We start from the raw sequence: 17710 nt of genomic DNA on the forward strand, positions 1-17710 counted from the left end.
CGGCCGTATAAAACCTGTATTTCTAAATGCCATATTCAATTATTAAGTGACTGTGGCGGAACTGTAGAGTGAGAACGGAATGCTTGCACATAGCCGTGTTTCCGCACGGAGCGATTTTCTTGTTGCACCTAGCAGCGTGGGTGGTGCGCATGCGTAGAGTGATTGCTAGCAGAGAAGATGGTGGCGACCAGGAGAGGCACGCGGGTAGATCCTCAGGAGGAGTTGGAAGGCAGCGGCGACGAGGAGCAGGTTGTGTGCCGGGCTGTGATATGGACAGGAGGGGATGGGGCTCTCTGGCAGAGGCCATTGGGTGGACATTGTAGGAGTACACCCAGGACAGGCTACAGCTCACCTCCACCCTGCTATAGTGTCTGTATGATGATAATAATTACAGTCTGGTGCAGCTGTGCATGCTAGCCAATCAGCTTCTAACTTCAGCTTGGCCAGTTATTATTTATTAATAAATCCTGGAATCTGATTGGTTACTATGCAGAGCTGAAGCAGTAGTAGTAAATCCCCCTCCCCCATTGACCTGCTCTAATGGAATGTGCAGCCAGCCATGGCTTTCTATGGCTATCAGTTTGGTCATTAGTGGCTGGTTAGGGAGATTTCACTTTGTCCTGTTTCCTCAAGGTTCAGCACATGCTGCATCCCTTGCCACCCCCTTGAAAACAATCTGCAGTGGGTTGCTTTTCAGAGGGCATTTGACAGGTGGTGAGGAGGCGATATGTTGTGTCCCCACCTTCTGCATTGACCCTTAAAAGGCTGCTTTGCACACTGCTGTTTCGTTTTTGCCACAAGGCATCATACCTTTCTTTAGGGGGCAATAAAAGTGGTTCAGCTGTCTGCTTTTACTGCTCCTGGCAGCTGTGTGATCGAGCCCTTAGCTGTCAGAGGAACACACAGCCCCATCTGAAGATCTCCCCCCCCCCCCATTCCTCTTCTGGGGGTAACTCAGAATTTGTTGGATTTACCCTCACTACCATTCTCAGTTGTATTGGTGATGAGGACAATCAGAGGGCACAAATCTCCTTAACACAGACTCTGATAAAAACCTGGCGGGGCTTCCGTCCCCTTGCCTCTGGATCCAAATCTAAGAAAAAGTTGCCTTTAGCTATACTTTAAAGTGCATCTGATGCCATATATCTTTAGTACAGAGTAAGGGCGGGTTAGAACCCGTCAGTTTTTGTTTTATTCCGTTGAAGGTCATTACTCAATGATGCGCAGACAGCAAAAGACTGAGACCTGTAGGCCATTAATGGGCTGTGTTTATGCAGCTAGAGCCACCAGGCGCTGCGTGCAGGCAGTTCATTCAAGGCTAATAGAAGCAGTGGACACTCATTCCAGTATGACAGGTGTGCAGGTCAGCGGCCCTAAAGGTACACTGTCTGCGATTGGGCCAGGTACCTGCATGTCTATCAGGTTGGGATGAGCTGCTTGTGTCCATGCAGCCTCTGCATCCCCATAGACTGGAATGGACTGACTGCTTGCATGCAGCACCTTACAGCTTAGTAGTGATGGACAGAGTTGGGGCAGGGTGGAACGTGTAACATTTTCCCTCTCCTGCTGCCTCTCTGTGACAGCAGTACGGGGAGAAGTTCCCTACACCAGCTGTCGCTTTTTGAAAAGAGCATGGCTGTGTGGGGCTCTGCTCACACGGCCACGTCGTTTATTCACAGATTTCTTTGAACGGGAAACTACAACTACCGTCAGCCTTTGCGGCTCTCAGGTTGTAGTTATCAATGAACTACCATGGCGCTGTTGAGCGCTCTGGTAGTTCATTGATTCTTTCTGTCAGTGTGAAACTGCCAGCCCATATGAGGTACAGGTAGAAGAGCTTACACTGACAGTCTGCAGAAGACCTGCATGGCACCAGCGATCTGCTTCCCAGGCTCCTACAAAAAAAAAAAAATAGTAAATGCACATTTTTTTACCTGCAAAAAAAATGCACATTTATTTTTTTTAAAGTGAACTTATCCTTTAATCTGCATAAACACATGGCCTATTGATGGTCTAGGGGAATTAGCACCCAAATGAATAAAGCTTCAGCCTGGGTTCACACTGATGCGGTGCGGAATTTTCAGCGGTTTCTCTGTGAATTCCACACCGCATCACAATCGCACCCCGTTCATGTGAACCGCCGCGGGTGTGTATGTTAACAACACCCTGAAATCGGTTCGCAGAACGCGTTGTGATGTGCAGAATCGAATCACATGGGCGTGAATACCCATGCGATCCGATTCTCATGCGGACCAAAAAAGGGTACTGCACCTTTTTGGTGCAGATGTGGTGCAATTTGAGCCATACAAAATGTATGGCTCAAATCGCACCACGCAAAATTTGCATGTGATTTGCACAGGAGTGCGGTTCCTGTGCGAATCACATGTGATGTGCCGCGCCGCTTCAGTGTGAACCCAGGCTAAGGGGCCAGTGTGATTACAAGCCACATACATGTGGGGAGATTTACTAAAACCGGAGCACAGCTGTGCATGGTAGCCAATTGGCTTCTAACATCAGCCGATTTTATTTATTTTGTTACAGATACTGATATAACACTGTCAATTTATGCAGCATTTTACAAAAATATATATTTTGTACATTCACATTAGTCCCTAACCCTCAAGGAGCGTACAATCTAAGGGTTGTTCAATTACGTTTTCACAATAAAACCTGGAAGCCGATTGGTTTCTATGCAGAGCTGCACCAGATTGTGTACACTCCAGTTTTAGTAAATAACCCCATGGTGAGGTAGCATAATTAGGTACCATCTATTTATTTGCATAACTCATGTACTAAAGCCCACTGGAATACAGGTCTATTGATGGTATAAAAGTCCTCTTAATTCCTGATTTTTTTTCCTTTATCTGGTCCCCTAGGATACAAACTACTTGAGACACTTTGTCCCATCTTTCTATGTGATGTAGAAGCCAAGATCTGGAGTTTGACACTCTTTGGGTGGCAGCTGGCAGGTTATGTAACCTGGAAGTGTCTTAAAGCTTTCTGACAGACCTGCTGCAAGATTTCCTTCCTGTGGTTTAAAGGCCATTCAGTTGATAATGACTTTACAAGACAATTGTTGTCTCTGATTTCCTAATTTATTATTATGAACAACCCACAGTGAATAGTGATGTTTGTTCTCTATTTTTAATGGTCAGGGCAGAAGTGATGTGGAACTGTAAATACTGATATAGCAGCAATATTTCTTTTTAGATGATTTTAGGGAAAACAAAACAATATATAAACAGCAGCAGTATGTCCACCAAACTGATGAATAATTCTGTATTAAGTTTTTTCCTTTTGATATTTTTCCCAGAAACATATAGAATAATCATGTCTTTACATCTTTCCCAGTGTATTTTCTTGTAATGTTATATTTTTTGTTTTTTTAGACTGCAGTGGAACCTGCTACAGTGTCTTCTCCAAAGCGGACACAAAGAACAGTTAAGAGTGACTCTTCAGCACAGAACAGTGCTAGGAATAGTCAAGATCAGGAAGACAACTCTACAGTAACAACTGGCATCCCCTCCAAGAATGATTCTAGAAAGGGTCCGTCTCAGGTGTTCACTCGCTGTAGACATAGGAGTGGTCAATCAGATGCAGATGTCTCAGAAGCAGAATCTAATACATCCACTTCTTCCACAAGAGTTACACGAAGTAGACAAATTCTTGGAAGCATAACAGACTCTGCTAGGAAACTGAGGAGTCACTTATCTACTGTTATAACTGAGCCTATCTTGGAGTCTAAAGAAGATGAGGAATTATCAGACGCTGAATCAAACTACTCTGTTTCTACAAGGGCTAGCAGGAGGACACGCGCAAGTGCTGCACGCTCAACTAGAGCAAGAAGTAGGAAGTCTGCTTTGCTTACTGAACCTGATCATTCTGATGCCGAATCAAACTGCTCTTCTGTTTCAGAGTTGCAAAATACTGCCATCAGATCTAGAAGAACATCTGAAGCAACCCGTCCACTCTCCACTAATAGTGAATCTCAGAAAGAAGAAATATCTGAAGCAGAGTCTTGCAGTTCAGAATTTGTTTCGCAAACACAGGCCAGACGTTTCAGTAGGAGAATTCAGAGTAAATCACAGGCAGGTGTTGCTAAGAGTGTCAGTGAAACTAGCAGTCAAGAGCAAGATTCGCCACGAAAACAAAGATATAGTTTACGTGGAGTAAAAGTTATACAGCCTTTGTCCTCTTTGCAAGAGCAGAACATCTTGTCCACTTCTCGTAGGAGTTTGAGAAATCGCATTGTAAGTGAATGCAGTGATGTTATAGTACTTTCAGACAGTGGCTCTCAGAGTAAGGGGTCCTCAGACAAAGTTGCACTTGTGGACCAAGCAAAAGATGGAGAATCTTTGGAAAAACAAAAACCTAACTTGTCTGTAGAAGAGAGTTCAATACTGGATCAAAAATTACCTGAAACATCAACAAATGATGCAGCAGATGAAACTATTGATCTTACAGAAGAGATGGATGAGCCGCAACTTGAAGAGAAAGATCAAGGCAAAGCTGGGGATGATGTCAGCAGTGAGAGAGCTGATATTACAAATGAAGATTTTTCAAATCTAAATACAGAGACCCAAAGTGGACCATCTAATATCGCTGAACCTGTGGAAATATCTTTGCTGCTTGATAGTGATGAAGAATCAGACAACAGTGAGGAAGAAACTGATACAGAAATGGTGAATGATGAGGACCAGGAAGAACTAGAAGAGAACCATGAAGATCTTGTGAAAACAAAAAAGCTCGAAAAAACTTCAACTGAGCAATTGCAAGATGTGGTAGACAATGGACTTTTTATTATTGATACGACTCCAGGGCTGGACTCCAGTAAAAAATATTATGTAGACGACAAAGCATTTGAGAGAGAGCAAAGTGAAAAGGAGGAATTGTCTGAGTCTGAGGAGGAGCTACCTGAGCCTGATGAGGAGGAGGAAGATTTTATGGATGAAGAGGTGGATGATGGTGTTAATGAAGAAGAAGAATTATTAAACAGACCTAAGAGAGGCTTGTAAGGGTTTTTTTTTGTTTTGTACTTGCTACCCACTGTACAAATGTCATACATAGATTATGTATTGTCACTTATGAATTGTTACTAACGAAAACTCTCTTGACGTGATCCTGTCTAGAGAGAAGTACAGGGTCTGCCATTCTTGACTTCCTTAAAAAGCTTGTGTCCTTGCTGTGCCTGGCATTGAAGCAGTTGTATAATCACAAAAGCCATAGAACTAGCCTTCAGGATTCCTTTACAATGAGGTTTCATTTACGCTTGTTAGTGGCAGGTATTCTACAGCCTTCCAGGTGTGTAGTGTACAAATTGAGTAAAAGATTCACTTTAAAGATATATGCCCTCCAAATCGTGCCCCACCAACCCCATCCATACTTACCGGATGAATCACTGTTTCCATTACCGATATTCAACCATTTAGAGGATCCAGCATTTTCCCGCTGAAATCTTCTGGCTCTCTACCATCTCTTGGTCTTGCCCTGCCATATTAATCGTCAAGAGGCCTGCCAGCTCTTTCTGGTTTAGCCAGCACACCTGTTGATGCAGCGGTGGCCTGCCCCCCTCCACCTTTGTGAAGGAAGTGCTTTGCCTACTGGGATTTATGATGTGCATATCCTAATAGGCAGAGGTAGGACAGTGCACTTTATTCTCCTAGGCGAATGACATGCAGGGGGACGCACTTTTCTCTTTAAAAAAAAATAATAAAAAAAAACACAGCCCTCTTAAGAGGGGAGGAAGGTAGATAGGATGGAAGTCCTTCAGGGTGAAGATCCGCTTTAAAGTTAAGCTGGCCATACATGGATTGAAATTTGGCCAGTTCAGTAGGGGCCGGAGGAATTTTGATGCATGTATGGGCATTGTGGTTTGTACAGAAGGCAGTCTACCGATCTGCTTCTGTACAACCGCCCTGCTGGAAAATGTCCTCCCGATCAACAATGTAGCACTGATCTATGTATTCTGATAGCAGGGAAGTCTCTCTGCTCTCAGAATAGCATGACCAGTAGAGAGGATTCCCCCACCCACCTGGAATGTGTGGATGGGGAAATTGGTTCTATTTTTTCTTTTTTTCATTCAACCTGCTGGTTGAAGGAGAAAACTTACCCATCTATAGCCAGTCTTGTAAAAGACCTTTGATCTGCTTGTTGGGAACAGGAGCATCACGGCGTTTGTGTGTTTGGGGGAGGGGTTGACTTCATACGTTTTATACTAATTACCATGCTTTGCTGCTAAGGTTTTCTGCAAATATTGGATATGTAATTTTCATTGCCATTGACCACAGATGACACTGTTTAAAAAAACAAAAAAAAAAACCCAAATACTCCGTTTTTTTTTTCCAGTGAATTGTCTACAAGTATTGACACAGGACTGAATATTAAGGAGCTGGGTGGCTTATATATTAACTTTGATGCAGAAAAGCCAAATCCTGGTTCAAGCCTGCAAAACAGAATGAAAAAAGAAAGTAAAAAGAAAGATGAGGTAAGATGATATATTTGCGCACACACAGTGCATTGTTAAAAATTATAATGAAAGTAAAAGATGTTTTACATTTTGTGCATTTGTCAGCCTATCGTTAAAACTCAGCCGAGTCTTATTTGTATCACAACCGTATGTCCTTTGAGAATATTTAGAAAGGTTATTCAGGTATGCAAATGATCATGGGTTATGTTAAAGTGGAACTTGTAAGTTAAAAACAAAACAATTGCTAAATTGCATGTTTTTTACTTTCAATAAGGTTTTTATTAACACAAATTGGAGTGAACGGACAGAAATAAGTAATGCACAATGGTGGAAACAGCATCATGTCAGCAAAGTTTTAACATTGGGAACAATCATAAAAATACAGATTGAAATGGAATATGCCACCGTTTACATAGTTTAAGTCAGACTAACAATATCTCAATCTGAAACTGATAATTCAAACCAATATCTATATCACAGAAAACAATATGCAAGCTTATTGTGTGTGGGGGGAAAGAAAAGGGAAAAAAATTAATAAAAAAGAAGAGGGGGAAGAGGGAAAGAAGTTGATAGAGGGGAAAGGAATTGGAAAGGGGGGTAAAGAAATTTGCAGGACAAAGGGGGTTTTGGATATTTCTAGTCCCTAAAGAAGAAAAGGGATAAATAGTAAGGATGTAATAAGGTAAGGAGCAATGATGTAAGGTTATATCCCCTCAAGTTGTGTGTCATGGCCTACCGTAATGGGTGTACTCCTGTGAGAGCATGAAGAGAAACCAAGGGTTCCAGGTCTTGCGAAACCGATCACTAGCCACCGTCTCCTTCATGGCATATACCGAGTCTACTTTAAGGAACCAATCTCTTAACAGACGGTACGTGCGTGCATTTCCAGTTTCATGGGATTTGGCAGCATTAAGTAAATGTTTGGTAAGTGACCTTTTGTATTTTTTGAAGGAGCAGTTGAACATGTGAAGGAGACAACATTCTGGTGTGAGAAGTATAATAGTCTCCATTGTATGAGGATTAATTTGCGTATGTCAGCCCAAAAAGGAGCTATTAAAGAACAGTTCCACCAGCTATGCATTAAGGTTCCCTTCTCATGTCCACATCTCCAGCAAGGATCAGACACCTGTGGGTACCAACCATGAATCTTGGCTGGAGTAGCATACCATCTTGTAAGAAGTTTATATGGGTTTTCTTGAGTGCGTGTGCATAAGGAACGTTTGTGCGCAAAAACAGATGCTTTTTGCCATAGGTCATCGGGTATTACCATGTGTAGGTTGTACTCCCATTGAGATCGTACGTTATCTGTCTCCTGTGGAGTTTCCAATTGGAGCCACGAATACGCCACCGAGGTAACTCTTTGGAGTTTCTCTCCTCTCCAGCAATATTTCTCAAACAGGGTTGTTTGGCGAGAGAACAATTTCTTATGTCTGGTATTCACCAGGTAATTCCGTATTTGGAGGTGTAACCAAAATGGCAACTCTCCCTCTCCAAGAGTTAATTGTAACTCAGATCAGGACTTGAATATTCCAGAATGAAAACAATCCTTTGCAAGCAGTGGCTCCCCATCAGTATGGCACAGAGTAGGTCTTGAAGAGAACCCCGGTGGAAATTCTGGGTTTAGTGTATGCGGGATCAGGGCACGGGGTGAAGATGATAGATTGTAGGGTAGTGCTATTTGGTGAAAGGCCTCCAAAGTAGCTCCAGTTGTTGGATGTTTTTTAAGTTCAGTTAGGAGTCTGGAATTTAGGATCCAGGGAGAATATTACAACGGAAGGGTGGTGAAGGAATGTTCAAGTGTTACCCAATCTTTGTTGGCAATTCCAGTCTATAATCCGGACCATGTGGGTGGCATGGTAATAGTTTTTGAAGTTTGGGAGTCCTATACTCCCTGAGATCCTATTCTCAGGATCTTCAAGAGGGGGCACAAGGCATGTCTATTGTTGAGAGTAATGGGAGACAAATCCTTTAAGCAGTGTGATGGTTTTGCCATTAAAAGTAATTGGCTCATTCAGCCTGGCTTTTGTCAAGATCTCTTCTTTAAGCTTAGTCTGGCAAACCGCATATCACATCTCTGTGGCGCGTCTCCTGGACCCCTCTGTCTTTAATGCTCTGTGAGCCCGGTCAAATTCAATGGGGAAGTCTTCTGACCTTTCTAATAAATTATTGAAGACCTGTTGTAAAGCTTGTAGTAGTTGATTGGCCAGAACTGATTCCGGTATCCCTCTTACTCTGATGTTATTTCTCCTGCCTCTGCTATGTCCTCAAGGTGCCTGTCAATGGCGATAAGGTGGCGGGCTTGCGATTCAGTGGTTGTTTCCAGTCTAGATATGGTTTTATCTCTCCTCCTCCCATCATATTCAGTAGTGGCTGGTTTCTCAGTCAGAACCAAGAAATCTGCTTTCAGGTCAGTAATGGCGGCCGAGAGAGTGTTTTTAAGGACAGCTGCTATAGCGTTCATGGTGGAGTATGTAAGAGGTATGTGATCGGCATCTCTTACTGTATCCTCCGAAACTGAGAGAGACTATTCACTGAAGTTATCATCCGCGTGGGCCAGCACCATCTTGCCAGCCTCCACGCTGGATCAATGTGGTTGAGACTTCTGAGTCCAAGCCACGCCCCATTAATTTGCATGGTTTTTAATACAGAAGAGACATACTGGTGGAAATTTACTAAAACTGTTGCACTTTGACCGGAAGCTAAATTATCTACCTAGAGTGCTCAATAGCGCCCTGGTAGTTCCTTAACTACAAGTTGACAGCCGCAAAGGTTTAGAACACTGAATGAATGATGCGGCCTAGCAGGCAGAGCCCCGCACGTCTGCCTTTTTTTTTTGTTATATATATTGTGACGGGGGAGGGATCCCCCAGTGGATGTCAAAACGGGGTATCGGGGGGGGGGGGGGGGTGTGGAAGGGGCTGCATCTGAATATGGGTGTAACATATTACCAAAGTTAAATGTATCCTTTAAATCAATGGTCTGCCATCATGGAACACATGGTACTGTGTTGATGAACTACAATAATGTGAGTTTCACCTTAGTTTCTTACTGCATTTTGTTCAGCTTCAGTTGAATTTTGGTGTTTTATCAACAGCACATTCACCAGTGGAGTCAATAAACGTTGTCTTATGTCTATTCAGGATAATAATCAAAACTCACAGTACACATAAGTGACTGAATGGACATGGATGAGTTGTGGTTAAAAGGGAGCTATAACATTTTTTTGGTCATTGTTATATTTTTGTTATATATATTTTTCATTGAAAAAAAAAAATCCCTGCACATAGTGTACTAAATCTTTAGCTGCTGCATCCAATCTGAATACAAGATGTGCTAATGTACAATATTTAGAAAAGGTGTTCTGCCCCTTTTAAATATCAAATCGTTCCATAGCCTAAAGTGTCACTAAACCCACAACAGTAAAAATCAGTCTATTTATGCAATAAAGCTTGTTATACTCACTGTGGAACCTAAGGGGTTAATCTTCCGCATCGTGTAAAAACACGGTTTGATCCTGTTTTCTCTGATACCCCATTTTTGTTCCCAATCCATCTGCTTATAGTACAGATCTCTAGGAGTCACGCTGCACATGCTCAGTTTAGTGTGTATTGCTAGAAAGTTTTCTTTTCTTTGGGAGGGTGCATGTGATCAGCACAGGGCCAATCAGCACTATTCAGACTAAGGGTCAGGTGTTGTGCATCTTCATGGGGCAGTCAAAGAATGAAAACTCCTCCTACAGGCTTTAACCAGTCCTCAGCTGGACACTGATAGAAGTCACAAGACTGCTCTAACTGCTGATGAGAAAGGGTATTTAGCCGTTTATATTTACTAAAATAATTGCATCTCTGTACTGTGGGAGACCAGATATAGTGAATGCAGGGTCCTGGGTTTAGCAACACCTTAATGTTATTGCAGCAAGTGAAGGCAGTAAAAAACCACAATCCCTCACTCATACAGCAATTGTATAAAATCCAGTAAAATGATGTGTAATATAAACAGTCGCATTTGAATGAAATGTTGCCAAGCATAAAAATTGTTTTTAATTGGTGAATAAATACCAGTCCTCAAAGAAATGTTCTTAGACAGCTGCAAACAACTTCAATGCAGCTCAAAACAGTGACTGTCAAATCCAAAGTGACATTCAGTGAAATGCTAATCTATGTGGAAAAAAACCTGGAAATTTGTGTTGCGCTGCTCTTAACCCAGCATAGTGCTTCCATTGATGCTAAAACAAACCGTGAAGTTTAATCACTAAAATGTGAACAAATAATGCAAAATTCAATACTTCAATGAATGTTCCACCTAAAACTGAAAGTGCAACAAATAAGCGTCTGTAATCATACATCCTCATCACCAGTGAAGTAGCACATAGATCATACACTAAATATGTGCTCCACCCACTGTTAGTAATGTGTATTGGGACTCGTCATTTTTGTTTCGTGTAGGAGAAATATTCTTTACTTCAATTTATTGCTATAGTTCAGATTCAGGTGGAGGACATTGCTATTATCTGAAACGAATACCCTTGCATTTCTTTCATCTATGTTCTTGATTCAGAAAATCTGCTGTATGTCAAAGTTTTACAGAATTAAAGTATATGTAAACCCTCACCTTGTAAAATGACCCATGCAGTTTAAAATAAAAATGAAAGGCAAAACGTGTGTATAGCTATAAAAATACATTTTAAATACCTCCCTCTCCCCCCATGTTTTATAAGTGATCATATACCCTCTATGCTCCTTATGCAGCTGAGAACAGAGAGCTGGGGTAGGAGAAACAGCAGCACACTGAGCTTCCCTGGGAATGGCAGTGCAGTGGCGCTTGTAAGCAGAAGTCTGATCATTGGAGGAGAGCACACTGAGTTCACAGCACAGCTACATAACGGACCATGCTTTGCTCTCATACCTAGCGTGGTCAGTTTTTAATAAGAAAGCAGAGGGACTGGCAGGAGCACCAGGTATTTCACACAAAGGAAGCAATACAAAGAGAACAGGATACGTTTTCATACAAGTACATGGTACAGCAGGCACATCAGAAATAAGAAATTTTGAGTTTACATTCACATTAAAAACTGTTTTATGTAACAATTTATCTGTATCAGATGCATCCCTTTTTTTTCTCTATTTCAGCTTCTAAAGAAAAGTATAATAACTCCTGACTTTGAGAAGAGAGAATCTGCCCCTCCCTATAGAGAGTCTTTGAGAAAGCTGAAAAAACAGAGAAAAGTAAGTAACTTTTATACAGGTAATCTTTATTGAGTCATCCTATCTGTGTTATTATTATTATACAGTATTTAGTGTTCTTACATAGTTGTGATTGAGGCTGCTGTGGCTCTAAATTGATGGATATTTGTTTTATAGGCGGAACGTGAGAAATCAACTGGACAGGGCTGGTTTGACATGAAGGCTCCAGAATTGACAGAAGAACTGAAGAATGATCTAAAGGCTTTGAAAATGAGATCAGCCATGGACCCCAAACGCTTCTACAAAAAGAATGATAGAGAGGGCTTCCCAAAATATTTCCAGGTGAAGATGCAAGACTTAGTACACAGGGCAAAGTCTTTCATTTTTTTTTCTTTAAATAAAAAAAAAGTAGATGGTGCCTGGTTATATGAGACAGGCTGCCAGTACATTTGGGTTTGTATGTTAGGCTGTGTGGAGTAATGCTTTTGGTTTCTGTCCTAGGTTGGAACTGTGGTGGACAATCCCTTAGACTATTACCATTCTCGAATTCCCAAAAAGCAGCGAAAGAGGACAATTGTGGAGGAACTTCTTGTGGATTCTGAGTTCAGAAGGTAATACTCTATAAAATGTTGGTGGATGTAGATGAGCATCAGAGTTAATGAATTAAATCACCAGCTGTGCTTCATTCAGTAATCAGATTTACAAATGCAAGACAGGTTATGTCATCCACTCTCTAGAAATGGCTCAGAAGGAGCTTTTTATGTAGTCACAACTAAAGATATGCAATGTTTTAGAATTGCACGGGATCAACTGCTTGATGAAGGGGACCTTGTTTGGCCCTAAGTGTTCATTTTATTTTACTGTGTCTAAATAAAAAAGCTCTTGCTGAGCAAATTCTCACAGGCAAACAACACAGCTTGTTGAGCATCAAAGTTGGACACAAGGTCCACAAGCAGGGTTGGAAAGTTGACTCCTGATTCCTTCAACTTTTCTTGCTTTATGAGAACATAAATCTGTCCTTTGCTGCTATTTGTAGCCTTTTAAAATTGGTGTGTATGCTGGTACAGGACTGGACAAAGCCAAAGAATAAGGATATCTGTGCACAAAAAAAAATGCTGCTGCTATTTCTATCTTGTCCATTGAGGGACACAACAAGCATTTCACATTTTGGGTTATTTTGCCACCTACAGGAGGACTGGACACTGGCAAACAAGAAAACTAGGCCAGCCCAGGATAACCCGTTCTGCAAGTTTTTTTTTTTTTTTTTTTTCTCTCAATTAAGAGTCTTTATAAACATCACTGCTGGAGCCTTGTTTCATTGATTTCAGGTATCTGGTGTGGCCCTCCTCAGCTTGGATTTCAGAGTGCCAGTTCTGGACTTAACTGGACTGGATGTCGCAAGGATAGCATGAAAGTGACTGACACTAAGTTCCGTGTAGGGTGCTTTCCAGACTCTGTTCTGGTAAATGTTAGCTGCAGAACGCTTTCCAGTCCAGAGCCGCTGTCATTGCTTTCAGTGCTTTTCCCATGTCTGAAGACTCCCTGTGGCTTAGTTTACACCTGTGCTGCTCTATCCACAGTGATACAGATGAGGCTGACAGGCATTCAAGAGGCGATACTGCTGCCTCCCAAATGCCTGTTGGTTTTTGGGTGGTAAAACGCATCCTATTTTTACCACCCTTGATTGCTAGTGTAAAAAAACTGGTGGCCATCTGCAAGATACCGTTTTTTTTTTTTCTTCTTTTTTTTTTTTTTTTTTTTTTTTTGGGGAATCCTGAGTGGTCTTTGTAAGGTGGCACTATCATCTTCCACCATTTCTAGGTGGCTCAGGCAGCCCATCATGACCAAGCTTAAATCAAGAATCGGGTTCCACCCTTTTCTGTTGGGGCTTCCTCTGCTACTTCCGTGGGTGTTTTCTATTTATTTATTTTTTATTATGAAGCATCTGTTTCTCAGATTTGCAAGGTTTTTGTTCACATGCACCAGGTGCATGTTGAGGCTTCATCTGATCTGCAGGCAGTTACCAGTTTTCTGTTTTCTTGGGCCTGTTAGCATTTGTTTGCTGTGCTTCCCATCTGGACTGCTTTTGGATATCCTGAAGATTAAAGCCTTCTGGGTACAAAGAGTGCACAAATTCTGTTTTTGTAATGTCAATGGGTGCAAATGTTTCAGGTGAGAGTACTAATGTGCTGAATCACAAGCCAACATTTTTCTGAACTCTTAGTGGTGAGGCTTCCTTGTAAATGTATGTGAATTAACCTCATTCCACAAGTCCTTATTACTGTGGTACTATTAAAGCTGTATTCTTTGATATTTCAAACTTGAAGGATCCATCCATAGTGTAACACCTTCAGTTGCCTTTTTAATAGCTGCCTAATGTCTCTATATTTTTTTTGTTTTATTACTAGATTTATGTAAACCAAAGGGTAGCTGTAAGTCATGTTTGAGTTATGCAATTAGGTACTCAAGGTGGTCACCATTGGCATCTAGACACGTTTGATTTCGGCAAACTACTGCATGAACAACTTTGATTAGAGTGTCCACAGGAATTGTTCTGCATGATTTTTCAATTTCTTCCCGTAGTGCAGTCAGTGTAGGTGGTTTTCTACGTACACCACATCCTTTACCGTTCCCTACGGGTGTTAAGTCTGGGGGACATGGAGGGAATTCAACAGCACTTGTACCCATTGTTTAAATGTGCTGAGCATGTAAACTTGCACATCACACACAGTGCCATCAGTTTCAAACTTATAACAAATTTTTGCGATTGTTTCAAATTTACAATACCACATCAAAATGGTCTTGCATTACTCGAAAGTCTAGTGCACCTCTGCCATTTACCTTGATTCTCTCCTGTTGGTCACATGACATCAACAATGGTGCGACTACTGACCTCTTTAGAGGAAAATGTAATACTACACATTGCTGCCATAATTCAAGTTGGGTTTTAAAAAAGGGCATAGATAACTGATGAAGTGGGTTTTTATGGGCCCGTGTGTGTGTGTGTGTGTGTGTGTGTGTGTGTGTGTGTGTGTGTGTGTGTGTGTGTACACACACTCACTCACTATATTGCCAAAAGTATTGGGACTCCTGCCTTTTACATGCACATGAACTTTAATGGCATCCCAGTCTTAGTCCAGAGAACTTAGGAGTGTGTCTATGGGAATGTTTGACCATTCTTCCAGAAGTGCATTTGTGAGGTCAGGCACTGATGTCGGATGAGAAGGCCTGGCTTGCAGTCTGCACTCTAATTCATCCCAAAGGTGTTCTATCAGGTTGTGATCAGGACTCTGTCAAGTTACTCCACCCCAAACTTGCTCATCCGTGTCTTTATGGACCTTGCTTTGTGCACTGGTGCTCAGTCATGTTGGAACAGGAAGGGGCCATCTTCAAACTCTTCCCACAAAGTTGGGAGCATAAAATTGTCCACAATGTCTTGGTATGCCAACTCCTTAAGAATTCCCTTTACTGGAACTAAGGGGCCAAGCCCCAAACCATAATCTCCCAGCCACCAAACTTTACACTTGGCACAATGCAGTCAGGCAAGTACCATTCTTCTGGCAGCTGCCAACCCAGACACTTCTATCAGATTTCTGGACAAAGAAGCATGATTAGTTACTCCAGAGAACACGTCTCCACTGCTCTAGAGTCCAGTGGCGGTGTGCTTTACACCACTGCATCCTATGCTTTGCATTGCACTTGATGATGTAAGGCTTGAATGCAGCTGCTCAGCCATGGAAACCCATTTCATGAAGCTCTCTACGCACTGTTGTGCTAATCTGAAAGCCTCACAAAATTTGAAGGTCTTTAGCTATTGACTCTGCAGACTGTTGGCGACTTGTGTGCACTTCAGCATGCGCTGACCCCGCTCTGTCATTTTACGTGGCCTACCACTTGGTGGCTGAGTTACTGCTGTTCCCAGTTGCTTCCACTTTGTTATATTATCACTAACAGTTGACCGTGGAATATTTATTAGCAAGGAAATTTCATGGATGGACTTATTGCACAGGTGGCAACGTATCACGGTACCGTGCTTAAATTCACTGAGCTTCCGAGAGCGACCCATTCTTACACAAATGTTTGTAGAAGCAGTCTGCATGCTAGGTGCTTGAATTTTATACACCTGTGGCCTTGGAGGTGATTTGGAACACTTGAATTCAATGATTTGGAGGGGTGTCCCAACACTTTTGGCAAGTGTGTGTGTATATCTATATATAAATAAAATGTATTTAGGTATGCAAACTAATAATTTATTGTGTTAACCAACACATGCTAAGTCTGCTAAATATGGCCAGGGCATCTAGCCCATCGATGACCTCCTTGGACAAAAGGATTGAGCTGAAGTGTGAACTCTGGTGGTGCTAAATAGATATAAACCAGCAGACAAGCAAAACTGAACCTCCCTAGTTTTTGACAGAATTGGTTTGCACGTCATACTTTTACACTGTATTCCTACTGTTTATCCTTTTCAACATGAAATTTTGTCCATTCTAGATACAATAAAAAGAAGTACCAGGAGATCATGGCAGAAAAGGCTGCCCATGCTGAAGGCAAGAAGAACCGTAAAAAGAAGAAATTCCGGACATAATTTCGAACATCGTTCCATTTTTTGTTTTATTCTAAAACTAGGAATGCATTGACCTGTAGAGCACATTGTGGTATATTGTCTTAAACATCAGTGAGAAGAGAGCTATGATTCACCAAATTGCTGAGCGAGAGATCACAAGCCTAAGTTTCATTAGGTTTTGTACATAAGTGCCTGTGAGAGACCTATTTTTAAAAGGTTGCTGAGGCAATTCACAGCAAACATGGGTAAAACAAAAAAAAATATTTGATGAAATTATGTGCAATAAAAGCCCTTAAATGGGGTTGTAATTGATTGTTGTAATTGCATCTTTTTGATATACATATAAATACAATATAACACACCAATTGAATCATTATACGTACAAGTACCCATTCTATGAAAACAAATTGTCATCCGAAATACATTCAGAGAAAAAAAGCCTAGAAAAGCTAGTTGAATAATAAATACAGGTATTATGGTATTCTGGTCCAACTTACATACTGGAAATAAATGTTTTCTTTTGGAAACCTGCATTATTGGTAGTTTTCTTTTGTGTTGGCCTTTCTTATATATAAAGTGTAGGTTCACCTTCAACAACATTTTCAGAAAATCCCTCTGTTATTCCATATCTTCTGAATAGAACATTGCCAAGTTTCTCATTTTTCCAGTGCTTCACCACCTCCTATTGAGCATGCAGTTCTGGGGGAATCTTCCTGCAAGCAACGCTACCCCCTCAGTCCTCTCCATTCTCCCATTTGCAGGATAGGCGGAACAATGCAATTGTGCACCCCTATTATTTGGGGTGTTCAAGCTGTGTACTCTCACCCTCTCTAGCTGCAATGGCTGAGCTCAGTTGGAGATGGAGAGAGTGCACTGCGCAAGAGTGTAGTTTGAGTGCTGATTGTAGTGTCCAGTCAATCCTACAAATGGCAGGACAGAGGGGAAATAGATGGGCTTGCTTTTTTTCTTTTTGGGGTCAAATCTCCTCCACAACTTCATGTGTAGTGGCAGGCAGGTACAGCATTTGAAAAAGATGTGATCTGTACTATTCAAAAGATATGGAATTGAAAAGGGGGCTTTTTGGAAAATGTTGCTCAAGGTCAACTTACATTTAAATTTTTAATAGTGTGAAAAATTACCCTGCTGTTTTTTTGTTTTGTAGCAAAGGGTGTATTGTATAAGGTACCGTCAAATTCAACTGTCTATTGATTTACATAAACTTACCTTTTTAAATACATTTATGGATAGCTGTATAAAGACGCCCAACACTTATATGCTAAGGAGAAGTATAGCCAAAGCTTTTTTTTTTTTTAATATTTGTATTTCTCCTATGGATCACAGAGGTGTAACTCATTCTGTACTCTTGTGACCTGTTTTCAGCAGACAGCAGGTTAAAGCCTGCTGTTGGCTTGACATCACAGAGCTGGTGCTGGCCCAAAAGATCCCGACTGTTTGGTCGGGATCCACCCAGATGTCTGGACTGGAAGCTGGCTC

At 41.5% G+C, this 17710-nt stretch overlaps 1 protein-coding gene across 1 annotated transcript; it reads left to right on the forward strand.

Moving 5' to 3' along the window:
* The first annotated feature begins 99 nt into the window (after positions 1 to 99).
* Positions 100 to 16747, forward strand: DNTTIP2 (deoxynucleotidyltransferase terminal interacting protein 2). The gene is made up of 7 exons (XM_089692792.1): positions 100 to 249; positions 3390 to 5011; positions 6346 to 6484; positions 11596 to 11691; positions 11827 to 11991; positions 12151 to 12260; positions 16144 to 16747. The coding sequence occupies exons 1-7, from the start codon at positions 178 to 180 to the stop codon at positions 16235 to 16237; spliced, it is 2298 nt and encodes a 765-aa protein (XP_089548918.1). The 5' UTR covers positions 100 to 177; the 3' UTR covers positions 16238 to 16747.
* Positions 16748 to 17710: the final 963 nt, after the last annotated feature.

The sequence above is a fragment of the Staurois parvus genome, unplaced genomic scaffold, assembly GCF_062004578.1.
Source record: "Staurois parvus isolate SC_StPar_1 unplaced genomic scaffold, SC_StPar_1.0 ptg000604l, whole genome shotgun sequence".
NCBI lineage: Eukaryota > Metazoa > Chordata > Amphibia > Anura > Ranidae > Staurois > Staurois parvus.